This window comes from Ambystoma mexicanum, chromosome 3q (assembly GCF_040938575.1).
Source record: "Ambystoma mexicanum isolate Mex_15411 chromosome 3q, UKY_AmexF1_1, whole genome shotgun sequence".
Taxonomy (NCBI): domain Eukaryota; kingdom Metazoa; phylum Chordata; class Amphibia; order Caudata; family Ambystomatidae; genus Ambystoma; species Ambystoma mexicanum.
Window position 1 is genome coordinate 64,173,674 of NC_090926.1, and position 15,893 is coordinate 64,189,566.

The 15,893-nt window shown below is 41.1% G+C and overlaps 1 protein-coding gene across 2 annotated transcripts in view; it reads right to left on the bottom strand.

The window, feature by feature from the left end:
- The window catches only part of LOC138582119 (zinc finger protein 34-like), a 256,603-nt gene that overhangs the window by 100,524 nt on the left and 140,186 nt on the right, over window positions 1-15,893 (bottom strand). For both annotated transcript variants that reach the window (XM_069653109.1, XM_069653108.1), the window contains exons 3-4: window positions 5,549-5,659; window positions 3,899-4,012 (exon numbers count right to left, since the gene is read on the bottom strand). In XM_069653109.1, the coding sequence (XP_069509210.1) occupies window positions 3,899-4,012; window positions 5,549-5,659 (225 nt within the window). The remainder of the gene's footprint in view (window positions 1-3,898; window positions 4,013-5,548; window positions 5,660-15,893) is intronic.

A 15,893-nucleotide genomic window follows, 5' to 3' on the forward strand; every position in this document is an offset into this window, starting at 1 on the left:
ACCCCAACTGGATCTTTTCTCCCCCCTGGCAGAGTCAGCTTCGTGGTCTGCTTGCTGTAGTACTCCTGGGGCACGCTCTCCTCCCCAGCCCCTGCTCCGTACCGCACTGCCGGCTCTCTGCTTCAGGCTCTTCCACACAGTGTTTGTTTAATGCACTGTGGGGGCGGGGTAAACGGCTTGTCCTCCTGTGCTTCTTTCGCTAGCCTTGCGACTTGGCATAGGCACCCCGTTCTCTCTTTGCCGACGCTTGTGCTTGTTCCCGTCCCTCACTGCTGGGGCTCGCGCAGCATGGTTTTTTCACCGTTGTTCATTTAATGCAACAATGTTCCCTAATGTTCGTTTAGTGCTGCTACAGTATCTTCTGTGCAAATCAATCCGCCGCCGCGGGTCCATGACCGGCTTTATTATTATTTTGCAACCCTGTATTCAGCGAGCAGCTAGTGCGCACAATGTTCTAGTGAGCGGGGGTGAAGTCAGCGCGCCGCATACACACCAAACGCCTGTCTTCTTTCCAAGTGGCTGTCACACGGATATAATCATGCACATCCGCGGCTGTGTCTTAGGTTTCCTTTGTTGTCCGCCATCTTATTTTTCTTGATTTCGTATGCCCGCATTTCCAAAGTTCCTGTAACTTCGTGCTCCTTAACACGATTCGCTCGATTTCTTCAGGTATTGCAGGGCACCTCTTCCGACGCATTTGCCTCCATTTTTGAAGGTTGTGGGTCATTTTTTAGTGCAGTATCACGGATCACCTTTGGATCTGCAGGAGCTGCTCAGCAAGGCACGTCCTACACCATGGCTGGATAGCCACGCCCCCACCAATGTTCTTAGTTGTTTTTACTTCATTTAATCCACCATGTTTGAGTGATTTATAGGATGCACCTTTAAAGGGAACATTTTAAAGGAAGTAATGGTTTTCTCTTGGGTTTATAATCCAAACACAATGTAGAATCAGAACTACTAAAAGTAGTTGTATTAACTCCCTGTCCCTTAAATACATTGTTTTCATGTTTACAAAAATAATCTCATACTTGGCACCTTGTATAAGTCCGGGAGGGGAGGCCCTACTGTTAAAACCTGCCATTAAATATTTATGCATTAGGAAAACCTCATCCTCAAAAGAGGAAGAATAAAGCGTCCCTCCTGACAGAGTCAACACATTCCCATGGTAGCCTTCTCCAATGTGATCCTCCCTCCTAATACCATCCCCAGGGTAGGATCAGGTTGCGTCTTCTTTCCCTGGCCACATGGGAGGAGACTTTAGGCTGGGATTCTGTGATGACTCCACAGAATTCATCACACTCACCCAACTACGGATTTCAATTAATTAATTTATTTATGTATTTAAAAACATATGAAGCGCAGACTAAGGCCAAAGGGCGTTTAGGACGCTGGTATTGACAGCAGAGAGAGGGAAAAAACTCTTTACCGATTTTAATGTTGACAGGTTAAAACAGATGGGGTTTGAGTGCCCTGGGGAAGGGAAGGCACTCCTCTATGACTCTCAGTGACAGTGGAACGAGTTCCACAATATAGAAGCCATGACTGAAAAGGAGCAGCCTCACTGATACCCCAGTATTTTAAGAAGTAACTGCGAGGCGGGGCGCAGCTCTCTAGTTGGATAGTAGCGCTCTTCTTCATCAAATACTCTGGGCCTATGTTGTGTAAAGCCCAGTGAGTAACACAGACTACCTTAGAATGAATCCGTGCCACCACCGGGAGCCAGCGAGGGCGATGCAGGAGGGCTGCAGAAGGGGTCAAACGATGCGCCATAAGCGCCAGTCTTGCTGCTAAATTCTGAAGTACCTGCATACATTTTATCTGATATTTAGATTGCCCTAGATATATCCTGTTGCAGTAGTCCAGTAGCCCCATTATAGTGGATATGACCATCATAGTTTGGCTGCCTGTGGGTAGCAGAGGTAGTATTTTCCTCAAGAGTTTAAGTTTACCAGACTCTGCATTACAGACTGCCGAAATCTGTGCTTCTCGCCAGCCATTGGGAAGGAGCCTCACCCCCAAGGATATTCACAGATGCAAAGCAACTGAGCAGGGGCCCAGTGAGTCAGGCCAGATTTGAGAATTCTAGAGACTGTCAGCCGTTTGGGGACCGAACACCCAGACCTGCGTTTTATTTCCATTCAGCTTTATCCAATTAGTAGACATCCACTTGTCTATCTTGTCCAGGCAGTCACAAAGTTTACCAGAGAGTTCAGTTTGAGGGGAATACAGCCAAAACCCAAAATCAGTAACTCTGTGTCATCGGCATAGGTGTAAAATAGGACTCCAGGCTCAGCAATCAAGTCATACAAATTAAAAAGGAGAGGGGAGAAGGCTCACCCTTGAGGAACCACACAAGTCAGACCAGAAGTTGGAGATTTGCAGGCCTAAAAGGAAAAGGTCTGCGACCGTCCCTCAAGAAATGACTCAAACCATGCCAGAAGGGGCCCAGTAACACCCGCATGCTCCAGACGGGTCAATAGAATGCCGTGATCCACAGTATCAAATGCTGCGGAGAGGTCAAGGGGAATTAACACTCTGGCCTCTCTGCGGTCCTGGAGAAGAGCTAAATCATCCAACTGTGAGATCATAACTGATTCCGTACCCATTGCTGGGCGAAATCCAGATTGAAATGGATGTAAGCAGTTATTATTTTCCCAAAATTGCAAGATGGGCCTGTAATTGACCACCGCCAGGGGATACATATTTGATTGTTTTAGAAGAGGAGTGCCCAACTGCATGTTTCAGAGAAGCTGGAATTTCCCCTGCAGTAAAATAGTACTTTAGGGTCACTGTAAACATGTAGATAGCCCTCTGTGGAAGGGCTTTTAGAATATGAAGTGGTACTGCATCAAAAGGTGAAGCCGATTTCAGACCATGCAGTACCGTCAGTATACCCTCATCATCTAAGGCCTCTAGACAGAAGATATTTGCAGAATTAGGTACGGTAGATCCCCTTAAAGGAGAGACTTGTGGACAGTCCACCTCAGCTGCAGTTTTACCACTAGTAAGAGCTTGGCGGATATCTCTAATTTTGTCAGAAAGAAACACGCTAATCACATTACATTGCAATTGCGCATCTGGTATTTTGTCCTGCCTCTTGGAAAGACAAACAATCAACTCTTTTGCCATTGTAAACAGTTCCATAGAGGAACCTGATGCTTCCGATATCGGGTTTGCATAGAATTTAGATTTTTCCTCCATGATCATCTTGTGGTAGTGTGACAAAGCTTGTTTATAGGAAGTACTTAGCTGCCACTTCCTTTAAGCCTGCTTTTAGGCCCGGAGATCAAGAGTAAACCTGGCTGCAATAGGCTTTGTTCCCCCGAAATGAGACTTTATAGGGGCCAAAGCATCTGCCACCTTTACAAGAGATTTAAGTAGAGAGGTACAAGGATCAATGATAGATGGCAATAACTAATTTCACAGTGTAAGATGTATTTTGTTTCTCTCTCCCCAACTCTATTCTAATCTTTTTTCCATAATCAAATATATACTAAACATAGTATCACTTTTTTGCATTCTAAATTTCCATCGGGCAAACACAGAATTCTCTGCCTTTAATTATTTTGGTCTCCTCATCTCATTCTATCTGAAAATATTTTGTTTCTCTGCTCTAAAGCCTTTAGGAAAAATCATATAACTAACAGGAAAAATAGATAAACGACTCAGGCATTAGCAAGCCAATCTCATTGAAATCTAGGAGATGCACACATTAAGCATGTCAAGAACCTACAAAGAAGAGCAATGTGTGAGAGGAAGGGAAGGGTTAGCTATCACTGATGGGTGACACATATTTTAATCCTAACAATGTTCTCCCTAATAACCTTCCTTAGCTGAGAAAGTGCACTTTACCCAAGTACCAGCTATGTAAAGAACGCCATTTAATAAAATTTACCAGAGCTGAGGCTGGCGCTGCTTTCGTCCACTTCTGCCCCAAGATGGTCTATCAGTCTCCCGGTTGACTCTTCTTCTAGCTCCAAAATTCTTTCAGCATTAATAGACACGCATCCTGTAGAATACAAACAAATATGAAAAACCCCAATCATGTCATATTTTAATAAAATGAAAAGGGGCATGTATAAACACAAAATATGTTTGAAGTATGAGGTTACAAGCTTGAAACCTATTCAGGATTTAATTCAATTTAGAAATGCTTTCCATTTGCTATGGGCATAAAAGACCAAACACCAGCAATCCACAATAACATTATCAAAAAATGTTAGACATAAATATAATAATCACATCTAAAATGGCATTTTGAGAACTTGGGGTGCTGATTATGGGTTTGACAGTATGGCCTTATCATTATGTTCCTCTAAAACCAAAGTAATTAAAAGGAAAATTGACAGAAACTCTTCAACAGCATATAGTGATGCTCTTTTCTTGCCCTGGGATCATGTTACCAACCCTCACATGTTGGATATTTGTATGCCTCTTTCAATTAGAATGTGTTCTTAGTATAGCTAGGCCATTGGGAACACCCAAAGTGTTAGGCTGCACTAATACATTTACTAAATTGGTCAACTGAATATTCCATCATTAAAGTCTTGACCGATTCAGTCAGAACTAAAATATACCTCTAACCAGCCGTGTTTGGAGAAACCACCCCTAAGTTGCAATGGAAACATGGCCAGATTTTACGTTGCACTCACATAGGAAAACCCCTGTCATCTTCAATTACTAGTGAACTCCAGGAGTTCATTGAAACTGTTGTCATCTCAATGATTGGTGACCTGAAAAGGTTTGTGATGTTGGATCACTAATCCTTAGTCTGTCCTCTGCTTCCACCCTATGGATACGTTTTGGGACCTGTGCTATTAGCTGGGCTGTGTCACAAATGGAGCTCTGCTCTACTATTATCGTTGCCTCATCTGAAAAGGAAATTTAAGGTAACTTTTAGTTTCCTTAAAATACAAAGAAATGGTAACAAAGAGATAAATATAATTTGGACTCACCTAATGGAAATGAGACAGGGACTGTGACTAATGAAGAGACATAAATAAGATATGCCTTAAAGACCTTGTGGCAGAATCTACATATGAACAATTTATTTATTTAAATTGTTCAGTGTTTGGTAACAATGTAAGCCAAACACGTCAGAGGTGCCAGTGAGATTGAATTGTGGCACTGCCCGCACTTTGTGTAGGATTTGGACATTTCGGAAGCAGAATAAGAAACTAAAACTCCATGGATTAACAAGGTTGTATGTAATGCAATTAATAATGGGGGCACATGATATAAATGTATATGTTGCTGCGGCCGATGTATGAAGCACACAAAAAAATCCACAGTGGGTACATGAGCCTCTGTCCGCCTGTCCAACATGCGCGAATTGGGATAGCATCCTTAAAAGGTCATACTGTTTGAAAGACAGACATTTAATTACATAAAGCTAGGTCTGCAAGGTACCAGACAAATAAAATGGCAAACTAAATACAGATGTGTGCCTGTGCAATATGTGTCATGTAGTAGCACCTCACAGTGTGTGGTGTCTGCAGTGGGAATAAACCAAATGAATGCTATGAAACCTGTACATTTCACTCACTTGGGGAACGACTGGAGCTCGGTCGTCTCTCAAATGCCTCACGGTCTAAGGGGCGGAGATGATCCTTTTCTGTAGCGCTTAATGAAAAGACTGAGGCAGCAATAAGTGGACCTGAAAATACAAGTAAAAGGAAAACAAATGATTAACATACAGCTACCTTTTTGGGTAAAATTATGACCAGGACTAATGGCACTTCCATAAGTGAAGTGTATTAGAATTAAGATCCCTCACAGTTTCTTATCTAAGCACCCAAAAAACCAGGAACGTTGCCATGGAGAAAAATGTCATATTGATGCAATGACACTCTGTGCCCTTATTTCTTTTACTAACCTATGATACGCTGCCACCTAAACTGTGCCTCAGTACTTACAAATATGTGAAGCTATGAGATGCACACCACGTCCCTTCTATGCATCCTACCCACCCTCGCTCCCTCCCCACTCTCCCGCACACAATGGGTCAGCAGGCCACATGAGGGACGGGTCATAGATGTGTTGGGAAAGATTGGAAGATATTAGTCACATAACAGGGGGTAATAGACTAAGAGCAGTATAGACATTACAGAGAAGCATGTATATAAACTCTTCTGCCGTCACTATTTCCATTCCAACTCTTTGAGAAATGATCAATTAGCAGAGAATAGTAGCGGCGTGGTCACATGTTTCACAACATCAGGCACTTGACATGCTATATTTTCGCAAATATGAGCAGGAGCTCAGAAAATTATCCCTTTGCCACGTGCCGTGCAGGACTGTGTAAATTTGGTGGCCATCACCATCACCCTAAATATAATGTAAATTAGTACCTGCAAAGGGACAATCAGATTGTAACATGCGCTCTGATTGGCCCTTGCCGGGGCCTTACCTGACCAGGAATCCCTCTCCTAACGTTCCTATCCTTTGTCTCCGGCAGGGGGTGAGGGGATGTGGCAGCCCCTCAGCCACTGAAGAGGCTCATAATGGGGTAATACCCGCTCCAAGCCACCATGCGGCTGGATGCTGCCATCTTCCCCTGCCGGGGATTGAGGTAAGTGTTTTCCCTCCCCCCTTAGACCAATCCAAACAATCTGCTCCCCGCCCTCCCAACCGCACTTACCTTTGTTTTGGTCCATTTCCGGAGCAGTCCCCTCTCTCCTTTCCATGGTGGGCATTTTCTTTGTTTACATTCTTCCTATTTTTTTGATGGCCGCCATGGAAAGGGAGAAGGGACTACATGTAGTCCTTTCTCCCTTTCCATGGCACCCATTTTATTTGTTTACTCTTTTCCATTCATTTTGAATGGTCACCATGGAAAGGGAAAACAGACTACGTTTTCCCTTCCCCGGCGGCCATTTTTTTGACATTTTTTTTCTTTTACCCTTCGCCGGTGCTCTTAGTACCCGGGTCTTGCGCCATTTGAAAAGTACACATTATTTTACAACTTTATTTGCGGTAAAAATGTTCTTAAATTGAAATTTAATAGTCTTCCTCAATATAATACTGAATAAAATTGATTTTGGAACTTTTTTCTCAATATTCTAATGGGAATCTATACTTTTGAGTGTTCCCTTGTTGTTACTTGTTCTAATTGTTTATCTATATTTATAAAAGTCAAAAAGTGTGGGTTTGTGGCTTGCCGAAGCGTTGTTCCTTATACAATCCCACGTCGTTTCAACAATTTGCACCAAACTTTGCACAGTTACCTGTTATGACGACCCTCTAGATATTACTGGCTACAGGACATTTGGATAACCCACCCCTTTCCCCGAATTTAAGCACCTTCACACATGAGCCGGTTGCCTGAAATCGGCGAAACATCAATGTGGTCGTAGAAGGACCGGTCTCGACATGAGGTACTATGGGACCTCGCAAGCCACGTTTCAAAGCCACTGCAATGCACTGCAACAAACTGCATCAAGCCAGGGTGAGGCGACAGGTGTAGAGAGAGCACAGAAGGTCCCAGTATGCAGCAGCACACCAACTCATCAACAATAGATGAGTGTTGTCATGTCTGTCTACAGAACCCGTTCTGAGAATGGGTACCTTGTGCTAGTTTATTAAACATTGTTCCTTCTTGATACTTTTTGTCTATCTTGATATAATTGGATTTATACTTTGTATGGTGACTTACATATATCTTCCACAAGAGGTCAGTGTTATAGCCATCTGTTGTGGTTAGGGTTCCATCTCTTCAATAGCTGTAAGGTTATGTTGTCAACTTGTAACGGGGCAGATGAATATGCGGGTATCGCCTACTGCCCCTAGTCAAATGAATATGCAAGTACCAACTCCTGCCCCAACTCCTCACTATTACCATACAGGTGAGAAACGATAACAGCAGAGGCAGCCCTACCGTCTCATGAATCTCAGAGTGAAAGACGAGGCAAACTAAGACAGATTCCAAGAAATAATACTTTAAACCATCAAGTATACACTTCTGCCATAAACAATTAGTTTAGGTTGGGCAACACTAGTAGGGATCACAGTTAGATAGCAGAAAGCACAAGTAGTGTGCTGGACATAGCATAGAAGGGAGGAGGATTCCGTAATACCAAGAGAGGGACTTACTACACTGATAGGTTAGATTAAATTATAGGCAGCATAGATGCAGCATATACAAGCTGAACGTAACATAACCAGAGATGAATATAGCTCACCAATACAGAGGTGAGAAACGCAAGACTATACCCATTTTCCCAGCAGAGAGGCCACAGCAGGCATAGAAGTTAGCAAGGCCTCAGATGAGGTGCTGAATTCACAAAAACACATTTATTTTAGAAACCCGAAGCTGCTCAGACAGCAGTTCGTAGTATGCGACAAGGTCAGTCGCAAGGAAGGGTGTAGTGGGTGTACAGAACCCAGGGACGAGATAATAGTTCCCAAGTCACGAAGCAGTAGCCTTCAAAGTTAATTGAATTAATAAGAACACAGACAGCCATTTATGTCCAGTGCATAAGAATAGTATGCTAAAAGACTCTATAGAGAATCGATGAAAAGTGTCCCAAGTGGTCACAAGGGATATAACATACACGTTAGACTAGCTAAAACCTCAATAAATAGGAAGAAATTAATTTTCCAACACGGTCCCCTAACATGTGATCAAGACATGAAGAAAACTGGTTATTCATTATGAGCCCCAAGCACAGATAAGACACCTGCGAAACTCTGTAGCGCACATACAGACACAAGATGATACACAAGGCCCCTATAAAGGAGCGGATAGGACACATGGCATGGGAATGATGGGGAGTACTTTTAATTGTAATAATTGCAGACTATGGACTTCTCTCCCCTAACCATATTGTCTACATCATATCTTAACGTCTCGTCAAAGTGACAAATGTTGGTGAGTGAAAGGCCAACCGATGAAAATCCCTTTTGCCACATCGTCTATAATGAACAGAGCCAACGAATCAAGTATGATTGCAAGGATGTAATGAAAGTAGTATCTGTAATGGCTCGGCCCTGGTGGAGCCATCAGATATGTTTGAGGCAATCATAGAACTAACACCTATATACTCTATATGTAGCTTAGGATACTAACCAATTGAAAACACTCATACGTCTTTTAATCGACATTGTAGTATGAAGGCATTGATGATGCGTTTCTGAATCAAAAGCCGCTCTCACTTTTTGTTTTATTGAGAGCTACTTGTATGCTATTCCGCCAGCTATTCTGTGTTTTCCATGCACCTTGAGTACTGCATTATAGAGTATTGATTTGTATGCTATTGGCAAATTGGACCCTCCTTTACAAACTTGACACTTGGAATGGTATTTTCTTGAACATTTTATTTGATTGCTTTCCTTCTCCCTGTGCTGAATGTTTTCTTAATGAATAGTATCTCCGAATGTATAGTGTCTGTTAAACATTTAATTGATCGGGAGGTGAGAACCATATGTTCCCTGAGGTCAAAAATGTTTTCAATACATTTCTCTCTTAATAAATGCTTACTCTCAATGTATAATATCTGTTCATTATGTGAAGGGTCGGAATATCACTGTGTCATGGAATACTTTGTTCCTGAGGTAAAAATGCCAGACACTTGTCTCGCTTCTCTCAAGCTTCTTCAAGGTTTCCCCATTAATAATGCAAACTGATATTTATTTCTCCCTGAACAATAAATCTGATTTGTTGATCTCTTATCCTTTGTCACACAAGATTGAAGCAGGATTGCATATTGATGTAAGTTCACTTACCCTGCACTTTGTTGTCCTTGGGGCATGAAATGGTAGAGACTAACCCTGTTTACAGGCACCCTTAAGACTGGTGTTATTTTTGGGGTTGGGGGGTTATTTCCTTTTGTAACAGAGGTTAATAGCTGTATAGCCCATATAAATCCTGTAAGGAATTAGTTATATCTGTTGTGAATTGATGTATACATATGTATTTTATTTATTATTAAGTGTGTCTTGGTTAACAAAACTAAACCTCTCACCCACATCTTTATAAAATCACATTACAATAACAATAAAACATCCATTACATTCTACACACAAATGGGGGGCAATTCCTTACGTATAAAACAAATTAACATTTCCATTTAAACAATATAACATGTTTTTTTTAATAAAAACAAATGCCTATAAAATCAATATCAAAATTAAATACATTTATTAAATCTGTAATCATAATTCACACTTCTAATATTGCATGCATTAGTGAAAGTTACTTACCTCTCATAATACGTGAGCAAAACACTCTGTTTTTAGCAATAATGTATCCCTTACTGACCTACTCAACTTAGTCAATCTCATATTCTCTATTGTCTCACACTCAACACACATATGCTTTATTCATTTAATTATATTTAACATTTTTGTAACCAACAAAACAGGTCAGCATACATTATTCGTTATATATCCGCAATATCCTTCTTATCACTTATAGTGTATCCTTGACCTCGATAACATTCAACCCAACTGCAACTCCCTTCCCCCGTGGCTTTCTTAACTTTCCCTGTGCTCCAATAGCAATAACATTAACCTTTGGTATATTCAGCTGTGATCTTCCATCTGATTCCTTTATTCCCACCCCAGCTCTCCCTCCCTCCCCTCCTCATTCTTCCGTACTTCCCTCTTTATTCTTTGACTAAACTGAGTGCCTCAAGGGGGTTTTTCATCTGGTGAGAAAAGCATCCCTTGCAGCAAGGCATTCCAGGCTGCCACATTATCACAACCCTCCCGCATTCCCCTTTGCATGGCCCTGTACCACGACCCCGCCACTGCTACTGACCAACTCTTCAAGTCGCTCCACCAGCAGTCTACCTGCAGGCCCTGTTGGAACTTCCATGTCATAGCAATTTGTCTCTTTGTTGAATGCTTGCTAAATCTATCATTCTAGTGACCGGTCTAGCATTCTTCAGCCTGAAAACATTACCAGCAGATATGCCCATGGTGTCCGACTCAATCTCATAATTCCTCCTTTGTACAGCCTAACTTCACCTTCACCCCAGAACTCTTTGATCACCACACACTCCCAAAACATATGCATCATGTCCGCTCTCTCCAATGTACATGTAGGACATCCGGTATCCGATGCTCCTGGGAACTTTGATATTCAATATGGTGTCCTGTAGGCTCTATGTAATACATATAGCTGAGTAAGCTTGAACCAGGCATTTCGAGACCTTCTTCGTATAAAGCACTGTATTGGCATATTCATGCTCTGTAAATTCTCTACCCAGATCCACCTCCCATTTGGATTTAACCCCCAATGTGTCCGGATACAGTCTTGATAATAATCATCGGTTTAGCCTCGAGACCCTGTGGTCCCCCTCAGAGATGTCATATAACAAGCCCAAAATGCTGTCTTCCTCAAGGTTTCCTGGGAATCCTTAAAATTTCCAAGAAACAAAGTGTATCCACTAAGTTAAGAAAGGCGCATCTCAGTTTGCCCCAATATGGTTGCTAATATTCAGTCACTGATTCATGATATGTAAGTAATAGAGTTCCAATAAATTCTTTTGGCAGGAATTGTTTAATTCACATTCCTATATTTTGCCGCCAATAAAAGTTTCTAATTCTGATACATCACACAATGAGTTCTCATCTCAAATTGCCCATAATACTTTGGTGCCAATGCATTTCGGATACAATCCTTCTTCAGGGCGGTATTATAGCAAAAATTAGCTTAACTAGTAACAGTGTATATATATGCAAATATAGTGATTCCAACGAATATAACAATCATTGCAGACATTGATAGAGAGTTATTTCAAAAGTCACATACCCATCCACGAGTCATGTTCATTTGGAGAAGAAATAAGCAAAAATAAAACAAAACGGTATGTCAATTAGTTGACTGAAGTAAATAAACATTCTATCATTTTCTTTTAGCTCCATATGTTTGTCATACCTCGGTCAAGACGATCTTTAGACTCGAGTCTATGTACATATGTACAATTAGATCTATGAATAAATTAAACAACAATGTGAATCATCCTCAATCTCTTTCGTGGGTATGTTAATCCTAATCAGTACTGCTATACTTACTCAGCTCCTGTCGTGCTCGACGTGTAGCTGCAGTCTGAGCTACCCGGAACGCGCTCATGCAAGTTTACCTTTCGTTTTAAAGGTCACCATGGAGACGGTACGAGGCGTCGTGGACCGTCCTGGTGCACGTACGCCTCGCGCCCCACCCCCGAGTGGTAGCCCGGGGGCGGGGATGTCTCCATGGTGACCAGCGCTCTGTGAGACAGTGCAAGTAGTTAACTGTCTACAGCGTCAATTGGCGCCGTAGCTGTAACGATTGGAAAATTAACAGCATGTGTGAGATTTTGTCGTAGTAGTATTATATGTAAGACATAAGGTCCGCATTAACAATTGAACGTATGGAAAAGATAAAGATGGACAGTCTAGAGCATTTACGCTCCGGAACATATTTTCTGTCGCTACTAAGTCATAAGAGCAATTTAGGGCAAACAGCGGAATAGTACAACTAGAATATAAATTGTGACAAAGGATAACAGATATATAACAGATATTTACATCTTCCTTAGATAAAAAATCGAAAGTGAAGAAATTGTTTTTACAAAAAACACATAAAGTTAATTTCTTCATTGAGCCCCTTTGGAGAGAGGGAGCTCATCCGGTCTATCCAAAAGGATTCTCTTTGGTCCATCCTTTTCTGGAAATTCTCGTGGATGTCTCTTTTTGAAACCACCTCTAGGATGACAAAACGGATTTGGACCAAGTTGTGTTTCTTTTCATCCCAATGTCTTGACACTGCTGAGTTAGGATTATGGTTTCTTATGCACGATCTGTGTTCATTCCACCTAATTTTTGCCACTCGCAATGTCTGACCCACATAGTACAGTCCACACGGACATTTGATAGCATAAATCACGTTGGTTGAATCACGTGTAGCAAAATCTCTCAGTCTGATTGTCTCTCCTGTGTGTGAATGTTTTATTGTCTCTCCTTTCATCACATAGCTGCAATTACTACAACTTAAACACGGAAACGTCCCAATTCTTTCTGTAAGCTTCTTTTTTGGTGCTGGTTTCGTATGAACCAGTCTATCTTTTAAGTTTTGACTCCGTTGGTAAGCAAATGTGGGTACTTCTTTAAATAGATGTTCAACTCTCTGATCGCATAGTAAAGTATTCCAATGTTTTTGAATAATACACTTAATGCGATTACTTTGTCGTGAGTATCTGGACACAAATACTAATGGTGGAGCTGATTCCTGTCTAGTTTTTGTTTTTAATAGCTCTTCTCTGTTTTGTGTAGCTATTCGTGATTCCGCTATGTTTATTTCCTCTTCTGTATATCCTCTTTCCAGAAACTTTTTCCCCATCTCACGGATAGCTAGCTTGTAGTCTTCTGGGTCACTTACCAATCTTTTTACCCTGAGCATCTGGCTGTATGGAAGATTTTTTATGAGGCTCGGTTGATGGAAGCTGAGACGTTGTAATAGATTGTTACGATCCGTGGGTTTACGAAAAATGGTAGTCTGGTATCCTGTGTCAGTAATCTTAATGTCTACATCTAAGAAGTGTATGTTGGTTTGGGAGTGTTCTTGAGTGAATTGGATACGAGCATCTATACTGTTCAGATGTGCGAAGAACTTTAGGTATTCCTCTTCTGTATCTTTCCATATTCCAAATATGTCGTCAATGTACCTGATCCAGAGACTTAATTTCGGGAACCAGTGTTCATTCTGTAGTATATGTTCAGATTCGAATTTATGCATGAATGAATTAGCATAAGAGGGGGCCATGGTGGCTCCCATGGCTGTCCCAGCCACTTGGAGATAGTACCCATTCTTATATTGAAAGTATGAGTTGTTACTGATAAACTCCAGAAGAACCAATATAAATTCTTTCTGAGCCGGTATCTCTTCAGCATTGAGTAGCATCCATTCTACCGCTTCACCCCCTAAATCGTGTGGGATGGATGTGTATAGACTTTTAACATCGATAGTAAAGCATATGTTGTTGCAATTAAATGCAGTTTCATTCAAGAGTTGTAAAAAATGTGTTGAGTCCTTGATGTATGTACTGGTTTTTTGAATCAATGGCTGTAAGAAGTAATCCACATATTTCCCTAAGGGTTCCAGTATGCTGTTAATCCCTGCTACGATTGGTCTTCCAGGGGGTTTGATGAGATCTTTATGTATCTTAGGAAGGGTATAAAAGTGAGGTATCTTCGGGTGTGTGTTCATCAAAAATGTCTTTGTGTGGTGATTAATCCACTCCAATTCCTCCGCCTTGTCCAACAAAGTCTTCAAATTCTCTTTAATCTCCGATGTGGGATCTTGTGTCAATCTGGCATAAGTGTTACTATCACTTAATTGTCTTTCACATTCTTCCTCATATTCCCTTGTGTTAAGGAGTACCAAGCCTCCTCCTTTGTCCGCAGCCCTTATTGTGATTGTGTGGTCTCCATATAGATCACGTATCAATTTAAGTTCGTGAGGTTTCATGTTTCGAGGTGATTGACTTTTGAACTTAAGTTTCTCGAAATCTCTTGTGACTTGTTTTTCAAAGATTTCTATCGAAGGTATACTTATTGGAGGAATAAAGGTACTTTTACTCCTGAATTCCTTGAGTTCTGCTTCTTCTCTGGCTTCTTGATGTTCTAGTTCACTGAAAAACACCTTCAGTTTCATCTTCCTAATAAGTTTAAAGAGTTCTATTTTGGAATCAAATAATGTGCTGTCGTAGGTAGGAACGAAACTAAGGCCTTTCTGTAAAGTTTCTATTTCTTTCCCAGTCAAGACTCTGGATGATAAGTTTATTACTATATTTTCTTCTGTTGTAGTCTCGTGTTGGGTTTTCCTTTTGACCTTTCTCCTCCCCCGTCTTGTTCTCTTCTTCCTTTGTCTAAAAAAGAAGAAGTCGCTGTGTCTTCTCTTGCTCGCGAAAGGCCTGAAGTGCTTGGCGTCCCTACTTCTTCTTGGTTCGGGGGTTCCCTTTCTGTCTCGGTTCCTGAGCTCGATGTTTCACTTAAATTTGTAGGCTTTGGTTTCCTTTGTGGAGGAGCATATTTATCCATCCAGTTATAAACTTCATCTTTAAGGTAATCGTAGGTGTCTCTTTTAAACTTGCGAATCTTTTTGGATTCTAATTCTGTTTTGTAGTCTGCCAATTTGTTATTTATCTCTTGGAGAATAGAATCAACTTCTTCTCTATTCAATGTTGTTACCAGAGCTGCTTCTATTTCCTTAATTTCTTTACCTAAATCTGATATGTCCCTTGCCAATTCTTGTATGGTCAGTAAAATCAGGTCTAGAGAACATTTGTTAAGTATGGCTTCCCATTTCTTCACAAAGATTTTGTTTTCTTTACACAATGTAGGACGCAACTGGATGCGTAATCCTCTCGGTATCCGTTGACTTTTATGGTATCTGCCTAGGGTTATCGCATGTAGCTTGCGATTTATTTCCTTTCGAATTAGATATTCTAGTTGTTTTATCTGTTGTTTAGGATCTTGTTGTTTGTTGTTACTGTTTCCGAAGCCGCTGTCTTTTATCAAACCCAATATAGCTTCTGCTTCTTCAGATGAAAAACCCAGTGTGTCTGCCCTGTTAGTGGTCAGGGCTTCGATGTCAATGTATGACATTCTTTATTCGTAAAATGCTTCAATGATCCAAATTGTTCTTTATGGCCTGTGTGCACCTCCTCTAGTTGTGCTAAGTAGGAAATCTAAGAAAAAGAGGATGAGAAGGGCACTACATGTTGTAGTTCACAGATAGTCCTTTAGAAATAATAGATATAATAATTAGTAGTTTATCTGGTTTATTCTCGCCTGGAGCTGCCAATCTAAAAAGAGGTCCTGTAGCACTAGGACCAAAATGATCAAAATATTTCCAAGAAACAAAGTGTATCCACTAAGTTAAGAAAGGCGCATCTCAGTTTGCC